The 13,712-nt window shown below is 44.0% G+C and overlaps 1 protein-coding gene across 1 annotated transcript in view; it reads left to right on the top strand.

The window, feature by feature from the left end:
* Positions 1 to 13,712, top strand: part of nmbr (neuromedin B receptor) — a 34,830-nt gene that overhangs the window by 10,495 nt on the left and 10,623 nt on the right. The window contains exons 2-3 of the mRNA XM_076757153.1: positions 5,187 to 5,328; positions 7,299 to 7,514. Of these exons, the coding sequence (XP_076613268.1) occupies positions 5,187 to 5,328; positions 7,299 to 7,514 (358 nt within the window). The remainder of the gene's footprint in view (positions 1 to 5,186; positions 5,329 to 7,298; positions 7,515 to 13,712) is intronic.

Raw genomic sequence — 13,712 nt, 5'->3', positions numbered from 1 at the left:
AATGTGAGCAACATGTGCAGCTCTGCAAATCAAGCCAACGCAGCCTCAGAAAGCTCAACAGGACATGCACTGGCTTCCCCGAACAAACCTGTCTCCTACTCTGTATCTGCTGTGATTCATGATCAAACCTTAACTCACGTACACACCAAATCATTTCAAAGCTCAGCAGCCATTTCAGCCTCAGCAGACGAAACTGAGCTTGGCTCAAACTGTCTCTTCAGCACTTCTGAGACTGATTTATCTCAACAGTAACATCTGGCATGAGAGGAGAACCCATATTTTTCAAATGGCAGTTCAGCTACGCAGAACAATTTTGAGTTGTGTTTTGAAGTTCCTTCTGGGCATTTTGACCAAAGGTTTCCCCTGAAGAAAGTTGACTAAAGCGCATCAAATGTATTTTAGCCACAGAGGGATGATAGCTGTAAGCTTGTTGCAGTGCGAGTAGAACAGCCTGACAGTGATTATTTGAGCCAGTTCGTCAATTCAACTTTTTGTACCCACGAAACCCTGCCTTTCAGAGCCCAACCCATGTAGGAGGCTGTGGCCTGTCTCCTCCACTCCCTCCTCCTAACATAAGGAATCTCCCAGCAACTTCTCCACAGTCGCTTTTGGTTAACTCAGCTCTGTCCTCAACACAGTTCAAGACCCCAGGTGAAGAAACTTCATCACCTCAGCATCCCTCCACTCCTCTTCCACTGGATTCACAACTTTCTCAGCACCAGACCACAGGCTGTTACAGGGGGCACAATACCATCATCAGCTGTCATCACCAACCCTCGACCCCTGAGGGCTGTGACCTTCGTCCCTTCCTTTACTCCCTCTACACAAATGACTGTGCCAGCCCTCACCCATCTCCACATACTTCAAATACTCTGTCGACGTTGCCATTTTTGGGCTCCTCAATGAAAGTAAATCTGCAACAGCCGATGAAAACTCCATGTCTCACTTCACACAATGGTGGACTGATGACTACCTGCAGGACAAACAAAAGAACTGCTCATTAGCACATCAAACACATCTCACACTGGACTGAACCCCACCATCAGCATGGCCAGATGTCTTGGACTCACTATAGATAATAGACTCAGTTTTCCCAGCAAAGACTCCATGTCCTCTGTAAACTCAAAGCACTGTCTGTCGCCTCCTGTAGTTGCTTTACAAAAGCACCGAAGCAAATAATTTCAAACCTCAGCACCAATTTCAGCCTCAACAGATTAAACTGAGCTTGGCTCAAACTGTCTCTTCAGCACTTCTGAGACCGATTTATCTCGACAGTAATGGCTGCATAAGAGGAGAACCCATATTTTTGAAATGGCAGTTCAGCTACGCAGAACAATTTTGAGTTGTGTTTTGGTATTGCTGCTGGGCATTTTCACGAAAGGTTTCCCCTGAAGAAAGATGACTTAAGTGCATCAAATGTATTTTAGCTGCAGAGGGGTGATGGTTGTAACGTTCTTGCTCTGCTTGCAGAACAGCCTGACATTACGTGATTATTTTGGTCACTTTGTCAATTTGGCTTTTTTTCTGCCTTTCAGAACCCAACTCCATAATTAAACCCATCCTGCTCTGCTGTTTTCCCTGCTTCTCCACCATGTTGACCATCCCAAACAAAAACAGACTTACTACTATCAGCGGCCTTCCCACTCCCAGACTCCCAGCCATCACACACCCAGCACTCACTACAGCAAATGACACTGTTCATCCCCTCAATCATCAGGCCACATTACTGGGACGGAGATACAGGACCATGAAATGGAGGAGAGATCACTTCAGCCAACGCATTCTCACTGCCAGCTTGTTACATACAGACGCTTGGTCAGGACCACTTGGCATCAGGTTGTAGTGCAAATTTTCAAAGTACCGCCCCAACCTCCTCGATAGGTGGACTTTTCTAGCTTTTTGCACTGCATCAGTTGATGCATTGGGAGTGAGAACAGGCTGTCTGTAGGAGTCCATTGGACTACTATGCATCCTTGAAAAACGACACTAAAGGGGTACCTAGTGCCTTAAAAAGTGACACCAAGGGGTCCGAAGCAAGCATCTATTTGTGATTAGTAGGTCAGTTAAAATGTGTTGCTTCAGCAGGAATTTTGCACCATTGCAGCGTTGAACAAACTGCCTCCCTGACAATGTTGTGCTCCGATATATGAATTCACAAGTGTTTGTGGAGACTCTGCTGTGTCTGTATCTGTGCGTTCCTGCGTTGAATTAGCCGTGAAAGCAAATCTTTCTGATGTCTGTAATGAACCCAGAGACTCAGCGGGACTCAACCTAACCATTGTGTGTGTTTGAATGTGGAGACCAGTGCTGATCCACCAAGCTTTGTCCCCAATCCTGCTGCTCTGCAGGTGAAAGCAGAATGCTATAAAGCTGTGCATGCGCTCAGCAACTCTGTGCTGTGAGTCTGAATGTATGAATGATTGTGAAGCGGCAGGTTTGACCTTTACTTGAATAAATGAAGGTGTAGAAAACATTCAAGTAGATATGAATCCACCAGGTATGATAAGTAGAAGGCGTTCAGAGCAGAAGGTGACGCTTTCATTCTCTTTTTTTTTTTGTCTTTTGATAAATCTTGCCGATAAATGCTCAAGGTCTGACTTGGTGTTTCTGTGCTGTATTCATCGCCCTCTGAATCACTCTGTATAATCACACAGTGAAGGTTGATATATGACTATATGAGTATGTATACACACTCTCACACAGGCACTCACACAGTCCCCAGCCATTCCACCTGCACATACTTTATTTACTACTTTCCTCCAGTTTTTCCTGTGTAGGATCGCTGTATATCTGATGAGAACGTAGGTGAGCTTCTCACTCTAGACTTTCAACAGAAGCAAATGGGATAAAAACAACAAAAACAAAACAACCAATAACCGATCAACAGCAACAATGAAAACACTGCAGAACTTTGATTGCAAAGATCTGTATACCTCATTGATGAAGGCGCATCTCAACCAGTGCAACACTGACGCTCAATGATGTGTTTTTTACATCAATGAGGTGTGTTGGAGGGAAGGACAACTTTAATGAGTGCCATGCAGATCAAAACCACATTTTTATGCAAATATACCTGCAGTCAGTGAGACAGGAGGGTTTTTTCTTTCTTTTCAGGGGTTCAGGGTCATTAAATGTGCTACTATAGAGTAGAAGCTGCTCTCATTATAAATCAATCAACAGGTCTTTCAACACAAAATCTAACAGCAACCGAAACAAAGTTAGTTGTAATTTGTAATAGGGCCTGATCCAACAAGCATGATCACTCAGTTACTTTGCTGAGAAGAACCTGCTTTTTTACACTTAGTCTGCTCGAGCGTTGGGAGGGTTACGAACAACAGAACTGAGACAGTGATTTACTTTATTTGAAGGGGATGCACCATCATCCCGAACGTTCGGACAGATGCAGACAGACGATACCGACCCTGGAACTGAGGTAGACAATGCAGCTTTTCATTGAAAAATACCTCCTGAGGGACGGTTCCAGAAGGTCATCCTGTCCATCACTGCCCGCTCTGAACTGATGTTGTGATGAGTTTTGTTGTTTCGGGCGCATTTAGTTATTTTGAAGGTCTGTTTTTCCTGATTTGGTCTTTTGGTTCCAATGAAGGAGAATCTTGATATTTAAGATAACATTATCCTCCCAAGAAGTTGACCGGTACACACAGATCCCTGATCTCAACGCCACGCAGCCCTGACTGTGAACTTGCTCATACATGCTGTCAGTCGATGTTGTCAGTTGACTTCAGACTTTGTCCATATTGACAGTCTTATCGCCTGAGAAACACATGCGTACACATGCATCACTGACTCCGCCTGGACTTCATGCGCCAGCCTTTACTGCCTGGGGACAAAACAAAAACTCATAGCTCCTACATGACATAAATAATCCACGAATCATTACATCAATAAAACATGAAGCGGGTCCAGCGCGGTGATGTTGGATTTATGGGCGAGGGGTGTATGACAGAGAGTGAGATGCAGGCAAATGAGACTGAATGAAACAGTGGGTTGAGCTGACCTCGCCGTGATCCTGTATGTAACTCCCTGAATAAGATACAGCAGCTATCTGACAGAACACAAGTGCATGATGTCCTGATGGAAATAACAAGGTCCAGTCATGAAAGCAGCTCTGGAAACAGTCAGAGTTACTTAAACACAGTTTAACATCCTGACAGTCTAATACAAGCATCACCAGGATGAAAGAGGGCTCGATGTCACATCTATACACAGATGATGCTGCAGTATCAAATAACTTCTTCTTGGCCACAGACTGTATAATTTTATTTAACCAGGTCTCATTTATCTGTCTTTTCTCCTGGAGAAGACACCATTTCAAGGAATGCAGAATCAAATATAGATTAGAATAGAAAACGAAAATGCAGAAGATAAAAATAAAGTCATAAAACAAATGATCAAGCGTCACATCTTCCTGGCAGTTAGTGCAGGAAGCTAAAAATGCCAAAAACTGCAGTTCCTCAAATGGCCACTTGAGGCTGACTCCTCAGCTTCTCATTAACGAACAACGAGCCCGGAGCCGCTAATGCTGTCAGAAGAAATCTAATAAGATTACTGGATGACTTATGTTTGAAGAGGGGTGATGGGCTCGTTTCATAATGGTTTTGACTATTTTCTTAGCGCGGATATTCGCAGTGGCATCCCTTTGAAGTCTAATTCAGTCTGTTTACTCATAGATCCATGTTGAAATCTGGCCAAAATATCTGTGTGTGTGTGTGCTGCAGAATAAGAAAGTGTGCGGTTGTTGTGACAGGAAGCTTGTTGAAGCTGCAGTCCCACAGCATCACATGAAGAAGAAGTTGAAGTACAACACAGAGGAAGCTAGCGTTCCTTATTAGCTGTGTTGCACTGCTCTCTTTTCTGTAATCCTGCCCTGATGGAGTGGAAGCTTCTCCATTAAAGAGGTTTTTCATGCAGTTAAGAGACAGAACTCGATGGTACAAATACGTCTCTTGAATAAACTGTGTGAGCTTGATGTCCTGTCAGTGACAGAGCTGTTCTGACTGGTGTCACCTGATCGGCTAGCATGTTAGCAGTTAGCTCACCTGGAATCAAAGTTTTGCCTCTTTCCACTCCTCTGGTCTGTTTTTGTATTTGACATTGGGACTGAGTTCAGTGCTCTGTTTTGTTATTTGATGCTAAATTGGTGTTTTTCTGTCTGTCTCCATCAGGTATAAGGCGATAGTGAACCCGATGGACATCCAGACGTCCAGCGCCGTCTTCTGGACCTGTCTGAAAGCTGTGTCTATCTGGCTGCTGTCTGTCCTGCTGGCTGTCCCCGAGGCCATTTTCTCTCAAGTTGTCTCCATGCAGGTAAAATAAAGACACTGACAATACAACAAATACACTACTACGACCAACACCACCTGAACTGATGCAGCAAAGCTCTCTTGAAGACTTGACCCCTGGCCCTTAACTGTGAATAACTTTGGGTTATCTGATGTTTTTGATGCTATCATTATATCGTCCTTCTTCAGATTTTAGTGGAATCATGTATGTAGTGGACAACAGCCATTGAGAGGCCATGTTTAAAGGAAGGGCCTCGCTCTCTTCTTTTGTGTAAAGGTTGAGCCAGTTGGAACCATTTGTGGCTTTTTTTTACAGCCATTGAAATTCAGCAGACAAGGATGCTTCATTGGATAATTTACAGCCAAAGCAAGGAATTCAGTGCCAACAGGGACATTACACAGGGTTTGAAATGAGGAATACAGCAAATGGCTTCAGTATAACAACGTATAGCCTAAATATAAGTACAGATACCCCAAATATAAATATACATGGCATAAATATGTTTCGTCTAAATAAAGGTATTTAACTAGACACGGCGTTAGAAGAAGATATGTAAATGTAATGTACTGAACGTGGACCTGGATGAGGCTTCATGCCGGGGTCCCAGTGCGTTGGTGCAGATATAGTCGTCTGCAGGCATCTGTTTGCAAAGAAATAGTCAGGCAGAAATGGAAACTTGAGTGTGTTCCTCTGTTACTCAATGCCAGCAGTACTTACAGTGAGTCTGACTGCTGGGGATAAAACTGCTTCCTTTCAAAAGAGACCATGTACTGCAAATGGTTCCAGGACAGCTTGCAGTTTACTTTGGCTGTGCCTTAAATAGGCGTCTCAGGGTAATTTTATCGGAAGGGGAAGGTCCAGACGGGACCTGGATTTTGGCCTTGCTTTTCAAAAAAGGAGGTCGCCCATTACAGATGTGGTCACAGCATGAAAAATGCTGCAGTCTGTGAATACTCTGTATGTTTTGCTCCTGAAACCTGCGAATGCTGATCAGAGTGACACAACAATCAATCAAAGCAGCAGCGGCTTCATTTAACCGTGAGCACACGATCTGACCGTGACAGCTCTCGTCGGCGGACGGTTTGTGACCTTCTGCTCGTTCAGACTAAACGAGCGCTGTTCATCACTTCCTGTTGAAGGCTCATCATTGTGCAGCGTCGGGTTTCCCACCAGACAAACAGCAATAAACTGTTTTAGAGTCAGATTTATGAACGTCAAGTGCATCCATTTAACTCTGCAATCTGTTTTATGATCGTTACTCATGTGCTGTTATCTCTGTTCTCTCCTCCTCTCTGTCCTTCACTCCTTTTCCTCTTCTTTTTCTCCTCCTCGTTGGCTTTTCTCTCCATTTCTTCATTCTGTCCATTTTTCCTCATCTTTTCTCCTCTTGTCGTCCACTCATCTTCTCCTCTTTCCTTGCTTCACCCTTTCTTTTTCTCCTTGTATCGCGTTCTCACTCTTTTCTTCTTTTTCTCCCCTTAAATTTACTCCTCTCCCTTACCCTTAACTCCTCCTTTTCTCTTGTCTTTACTCCCTCCTCACCTGTTCTCATCTTCTCCTGCTTTTCTTCATTCATTCATTTTCTCATTTTTTCCTCTTTTCATTGCTCCTGTCATCCAATTTCTTCTACTTCCCTTTCCTTTTCCTCTCCTCTATTCTTGTTTCCCTTTTTTCCTGTCATCCTTTCGTCTCCTTGTCTCCTTAACTCCTCTTCTTTTTCCTGTCCTGTACTGGTTTCATGTCCTCTCCTCATTTCCTCTCCTCTCCTTGTTTCTTTGCCCTTGTCTCCTTTCCTTGTTTCCTCTCTCTTCCTCTCCTCCACTTTTCTCCTGTTCTCCTCTCTGCATTTCCCTTCCTTGTCTCCTTTCCCATTTTGTCTCCACATCTCTATTCCCTCTCCTCCTCTCTCCTCCTCTCGTCTCCCCCTCTCTCTCATCCTCTCCTTGTCTCCCCTCTCTTCTCCCCTCTCCTCCTCTCCTCTCTTCTCCTCTCAGGGTCACAGAGATGACACTAACGTCACCTTTGTGAACTGCGTGCCCTACCCGCTGTCCAATCAGATGCATCCAAAGATCCACTCAGTGATGATCTTCCTGGTTTACTTCCTGGTCCCTCTGGCCATCATCTCGGTGTATTACTACCACATCGCCCGCACGCTGATTAAGAGCGCCCACGACATGCCGGGGGAAGTCAGCGAACACACCAAGAGACAGGTGACTGATGATGAATGAATGAATCAGCTGATGAATGAATGAATCAGCTGTTCAGTCTTTGTCACATGAGGTTCTGCAGGTTTTCATGTCAAACAGACAGAACAACAATTCATTTCATTCGACTCTGGGTTGAGCACGCGTTGGACATAAGGCTCAACAATAAGATAAGATAAGATAAGATAAGATAAGATAAGAAACAGAACAAATAGAACAAAATAGGCAATAAAAAGAGACACAAAGAAATGAAACAGAAGAAAAGTCAGTCAAGATGTTCTCATACAGGCCAATAACACAAACGATTTTACAAACTTCATTTAACACCTTCCACCCATAGACGCTCCGTTCAGACAAGGAAAAACAAAAAGAAAACCAAGAAGAAGAAGCTCAGGAAGAACAACAGAAGAGGGATCAGATGTGCCTCTGAGCTCACATCTGAGCAGCCAAACAAGCCACAGGAAGAAACGATTGATTGCTTATATGAACGTATTGATCTTTACATTTTACAGCTGCTGTAAATGTCAAAGTCAGACACACCAGTACGTCCATGATCGAGTGCATGCACCAGCGTCACTGTGCAGGATTTACATGCTTTGTTTCTTGCCAGCTGAATCTGGGAAAGGTGAGAAGAATGAGCATCGAATGACTGAAAAAAAAGAAAATGCAATATTGTCAGTAACGATCTGATCAAACTCTATAATTAGCAGGCTGTAAATGCACCGAGCTGCTTGAGTTTGTCTGCTGCTCCAGCAGGGAGTCACCCCGACCTGTTGCTCTGTGAGAAAGCTGCTGTTTGTTTCTCTGGTGGCGTTAAACTGAGAAAATTAGCAAGACATGCCACACAGAGAGGCTGTCTGAGCTGAGCTTTGTCAGCTAAATCAGACAACGGGTTGCATCCAGTCAGTTTGAAGGAATTACACGCTAGTTTCCGGTTTTTAAAACTTAATTTTTATTTTAAAGAACATTCGCCCTAATAAGTAAATAAAGTCAAACAACAAAATAAGCGAAGTGCAGATTTCTTGCTCTTGCAGAAGTTCAGCAGTGTGGAAGTTTAGTTTAACGGGATCGACTGGGACGCGATGCTTTTTGCACCCACACCTCCCACTCAGGGAGGTTTAGTGGAGGACTGTGACAGTCGGAGTGAGTAATCACTTTACACCAGCTTGATCCTCACAGATGGAGGAGAGGTCAGAGGGAGGGGGGTGCTGAATTATTAAAGAGCCGACAGCAGCAGGTCAGATCAGGTGTACGTGATCAATGATGGAGCGGCACAGCGTGGAGTTACTGCTGCACCTCTGGGGATTACCATGATAGTAACCACTGCCGGTGATACCTTCAGTGAATACAGTTAATTCTATCAGTCGGGTCAAACTCACCAAACTGCTGCTCTGAGTCTCTCCTTTCAACAGAAACAAGGTTTTTATTGAGTTAAAAGACGCATTAGTATCAACAATGGAAGCATCAGTGGGAGTATTACTGACTTGACTGGATCGACCCTAAACGCCGTCAGACGTTGACTTAATTCGAGTGACTCGACTTTGATTCAAATGACTTGAGACTCTGCAGAGTCAAACGTGTTTCTGGAGCATTCAGTCTTTTGTTGCTGCTGTCCCAACTTGTTTGAAACGTGTTGCTGCATCAAAAAACAGATGTTTACAAAAGTCAATGAAGCCGATGAGGAAAAACATTAAATATATTCTTTGAACTGGATTAGCAAATTCACATTCTGTTCATGTTTTACGCGGCATCCCAGTGATTTCTGTATTCAGCGTTGTAGCACAATAACTGCTGGTTGTAATTATTATTTCATTTGCTTCTCTTTCATGCTCTGTGTTGAGCTCATTATCTGTTGGTTTCATCCTAAAAACACATAAATACTAGAGAGGGAAGTCATTTCCGTGCCGCAGCCTGTGAGCCCCTGCAGGTCTGAACGGGGCTCTTTGCCGTGAAGCTGACCCTGAGACACTCAGGGTTAATGGAGAGCCGCTGACTAACAAACAGTGAATCAACTCCTGACACTGAGAGCTGAGAGAGGACGAGGATGATCGGAGATGATCAGTGAAACATGAAAAATACCGTCTGATGGTCGGTGAAGCACTGCCATTAGTACCTCTGAATTAGTTCCAAATTACAAAGTAATTTTCACGAAACGTAAACTGATTATTAGCAAATGTTCGGAGGTGACAGACCCGTGAAGTAAAGAGTTATCATGAGCTCGACTGGTCTGTGCCGAGCCGTGACCTCGACCCCATCCAACACCTTTGACTATGGGAGCGAATCAGGCTCAACATCTGGAGGAAAGGCTGACACCGACGCCGCGGAGGCCGACACCGCAGCACATTAACGATCAGGGTTTTAGAAGCCGTTAATTAAAACAGCTGATACGACACGTGATAACAAATTGATTCTGTACTCTGCCCATCAAATACATTAAGATCTTTCTCCTCTTTTCACGTCCCTCCATGTCTTCCTCCCTCTGTGTCTCGGCCTGTCACATCTTGTGTTGTTTAATTCATCTCATTACAGCTAAATCCATCTTTGCCCTCTCGTGGGGGAGCGATGCTATCGGCCCTTTCTTAAATGAAAAAAAGCCTCTTCACACGCCGCCCGTATCTCCACATCTATTGAGGTTGGAAACCAATTGCTACATTACCTGCAGACGCCCACATCAATACCAAACACGCCCACTATCTTATCTGAGAGCAGAGCTGATTCATTATGTTCCCAGAGATAAGAAATACATTAGAGGGCACACACACACACACACACACACACACACACACACACACACACACACACACGCACACACACACACACACACACACACTCACACACACTCTCACACACACACCAGAGCCAAGCCACATTTCAGACCCCGTCATCTGAAAACACTCATTTAGGTGTTTTTTTGAAGTTCTTGAGGCCAAAAAATACAGTTTTTGTCAAAGATATATCCTCTCAACGACATTCACACATGTATAAATACTCATGTTCATAAGATAAGATAAACTTTAATGATCCCATGCCAGGGAAATTTAGTTGTTACACACAGCACGAATAAAAAGAAGAGGATTCAATGGAATAAAAATTACTTGATGGAGGATTTTGCAGGGTAATACAAATAAGAAGTATGCATTTTTATGCATTTTGTAAGCTGTCATATCAATAATGGAAACCTGCGTGACGCCGTGAGTCTTCTCTTATTTTAAGTGACAGCTCCAGAACAACGAAATAATTGCGCGCTCATGTGTTTGACAGAAAAATACCTAAAAACTATTATCATTATCTGTGAGCTTTGGCTGCAGAATCAATCAGACCGGGGGCTCCACAGCCATCGACTCGGCAGGCGGCGCTGACTGAACTTAAATACTGGCGAGTAACGTCTAAAACAAACAGAAAACAACTTTGCCTCACCCCACAGGAGGGCTAATAATGGCAAAAAAACAGCTGATAATGACTGATGATCTGAGGCAGAGGGTGGGGGGTGCAATTGATTTTAGATGTGAGTCAGCGTTTTGGTATGCAGAGCTTCCCACCACTTCACATCATTCACATAATTGCTACTGATGAATCCATTTAGCGCCACCTCCAGCAGCCAGGGTTCAACCCCGACACTGTGAGGCTGTTTATTTTTGTTACTGAAGTCATTGAACTGAAGAGCTTTTAGTTTAGCCTTTTCTTCTAAAGCTAAAGTCTGGGATTCACACAGTACAGCATCACAAAACCCCAAAATGTGTTTGCGAGTTGAAGGATTTTGTTTTTGGTGGTTTGGGGTCAGAAGAACCTACAACAAAGAGGTCTGATGTATCAAGCATGGCCGCTTTTAGTGACACCCAGGCGCCAGGTTTCAGCAACCAGGGTTCATTCGGCTCCGTGCCTCTTTTCGGATGAGCGTTTCTGTCATGTTTTTGGCCTGTTCCACTTCCCGTCGAGGTTTTGTTAGCTGGTGCTTACTGAGCGGCCGGTGCAGCAGCAGTATGGCCGCAGTCATTTCAAGTGACAGCTGATTGACAGATGCAGGGTTTGACAAAATGATTACACAAGCGGGCGGGTGACAGAACCTGCCTAAAACCTATTGTCCCTGTCAGTGTGGCATGGCTGCTGGTGATGAGAGTGCAGGACACTCAGGCACTGAGCTGACAGGCAGCCATGACTCAGGCTGCAACCAGCAAGCTGACTCACAGCATTAGAAGAAACAACAACAAAGCAGCACCTTCCAGCACTCATCCAACCAGAGCGAAGGAAAGGAAAGTCATGAGGTGCAGACGTGTTGGTCTCCAAAAGGTCTGGTTTATCTGATCACACCTGTCCGTTTGATTTGCATGCATTTACACCTGCATTAACACCTGTTTTTCCTCATCCAGATAACCTTTAAGCAGCGACAACTGAGGGTTGTTTATGAGCGATTCTGTCAATTCGAGCGATTCGAACAATGACCTCCAGCACCGTCATGAACGCACCAACGGCAACCATTATGTGTTGTGCTGCCAGATGAGATTTCTTCTGTGGAACCTGAATTCGTGAGATCACACTGAATCCATCTTGACAGGCTTATGTGCATGTGGCTGCACGACAGCCATTTGGACCAATCAGCATCCGATGAGGAGTGACTGTTTGCGACAGGCAGGCGTGCTTTAGATGTGAGATACGATTGTAGGGCTGAAGGTAGAGTAGGTCTTTCTGCAGAGACACAGCAGCTGCCTACCACATGGTAACACCCACGCTGAGGTTCAGCCACCTGGTTATCAGCTGTTTCATACATATTTCAAGTTTAGCACTTTTTCCTGTAAAGTTGAGATTATTTTTCCTTTGAGCAAATCTCCAAACTCTGTTTCCTCTGGATAATCAAGCTCTGCAGTGTCAGCAGTTTGTGGAGGTGGCTGGGGTTTTTTTCTCATAGTGTTTACAGGAGTGCTATTGTTGTGCACATTTATACACTGATGTGACTAAAGCAACCTTTTTGATTAAGGGATTCAAGCATTATTACCTTTTTCTAAAAAAAAAAAAAACCCCAACATAATACGCCCTTAAAGCATGTTTGTACTTTGAGATCTCACCTCCGGCATCAGGCTGGAGCGACTCTGTGCACAGTAATGTGATAATGTGATAATGTTTATCTTACAAACAAACAGAAACAGACACAAACAGAGAAGTATAATCTTCCAAATACAAATCTGAAAACACACAACGCCATAAATAACAGCTGCAGGAGTTTAAAAACTCCAAGAATTTCCAGGATTTGCTTTTTCATTCCACATTTTCTTGAGAAACAATAAAGTTCCGAGTCAGTGAAAGTCACGACCCGCGGCTGAAACTGAAAACACCAACTCTGAACCTCATTTTTCAAATTAAAGTGAAAAATCGGCCGAGCTGGACTCGTTGGTCCTCTGAGAGCCTCTGATATTACATCTTTGTCCCCTTTCATCCTCTGCTGTCCTTCAGGATACAAACATCAACCCGGTGATAGTTTACTGTTTGCTTATGTAGTTTTACTTATTATTATTATTATTCACCGCTTTGCTGCAGGTGCATCACCACACGCTGAGTAATTCACTGCGTCTTCTTCTTCTCTGCAGATATGTCATCATTTCAGCAGCTGCTTCCAGGTCTTGACAGTAACAAGTTGTAATATAAACAACAGACACTGTAAAAGACTCGCCGTTCCCTTAAAGCTGCTCGGGGGGGAATTTCCATGTGCTGAATGTAATGGTTCAGCTTCCAGTGAAGTCATTTGAACAGGATGCGCTGACTCTGAGAGCTGAGGTGAAGCTTCCCAAAGGCAGAACTGCAGGCGTCGCCGCTCGGTGCTCCTGCTTTATTGTTTTGTTTGTAGCAGTCAAACTTCCAGTTACAGTTACAGATGTTTGGCTCGTTGGAAACATGTTAACAGCCCATTTGTGATCAATGTGTTAACAAATAATGAGTCTCACCCTCGTGTCGGCGTCCATGACCTCAGGGTCAGCTGCTGAACAGCTGCTGGTTTGATGTCAGAAACCAAAACAAAAATGTGTTGTTTGTTTCATGTTCATCTCTCAGCTCCTGATTTCTGCACCTTTCAGCAGCTGTTTCATGCATGCTCAGAGGGATATGACACATCTGACACGTGATGAATTAATTCATTGTTAATGCAGAGAAACATGTCTCACATCAGCCTCTCAGTGTACATTTATGCAGTAGAATATTATTCTGCGTTTGTATTGT

The sequence above is a fragment of the Chaetodon auriga genome, chromosome 18 (genome assembly GCF_051107435.1).
Source record: "Chaetodon auriga isolate fChaAug3 chromosome 18, fChaAug3.hap1, whole genome shotgun sequence".
NCBI lineage: Eukaryota > Metazoa > Chordata > Actinopteri > Chaetodontiformes > Chaetodontidae > Chaetodon > Chaetodon auriga.
Note: the sequence above shows the minus strand (reverse complement) of the source record. Positions and strands in the feature narration are given on the sequence as shown.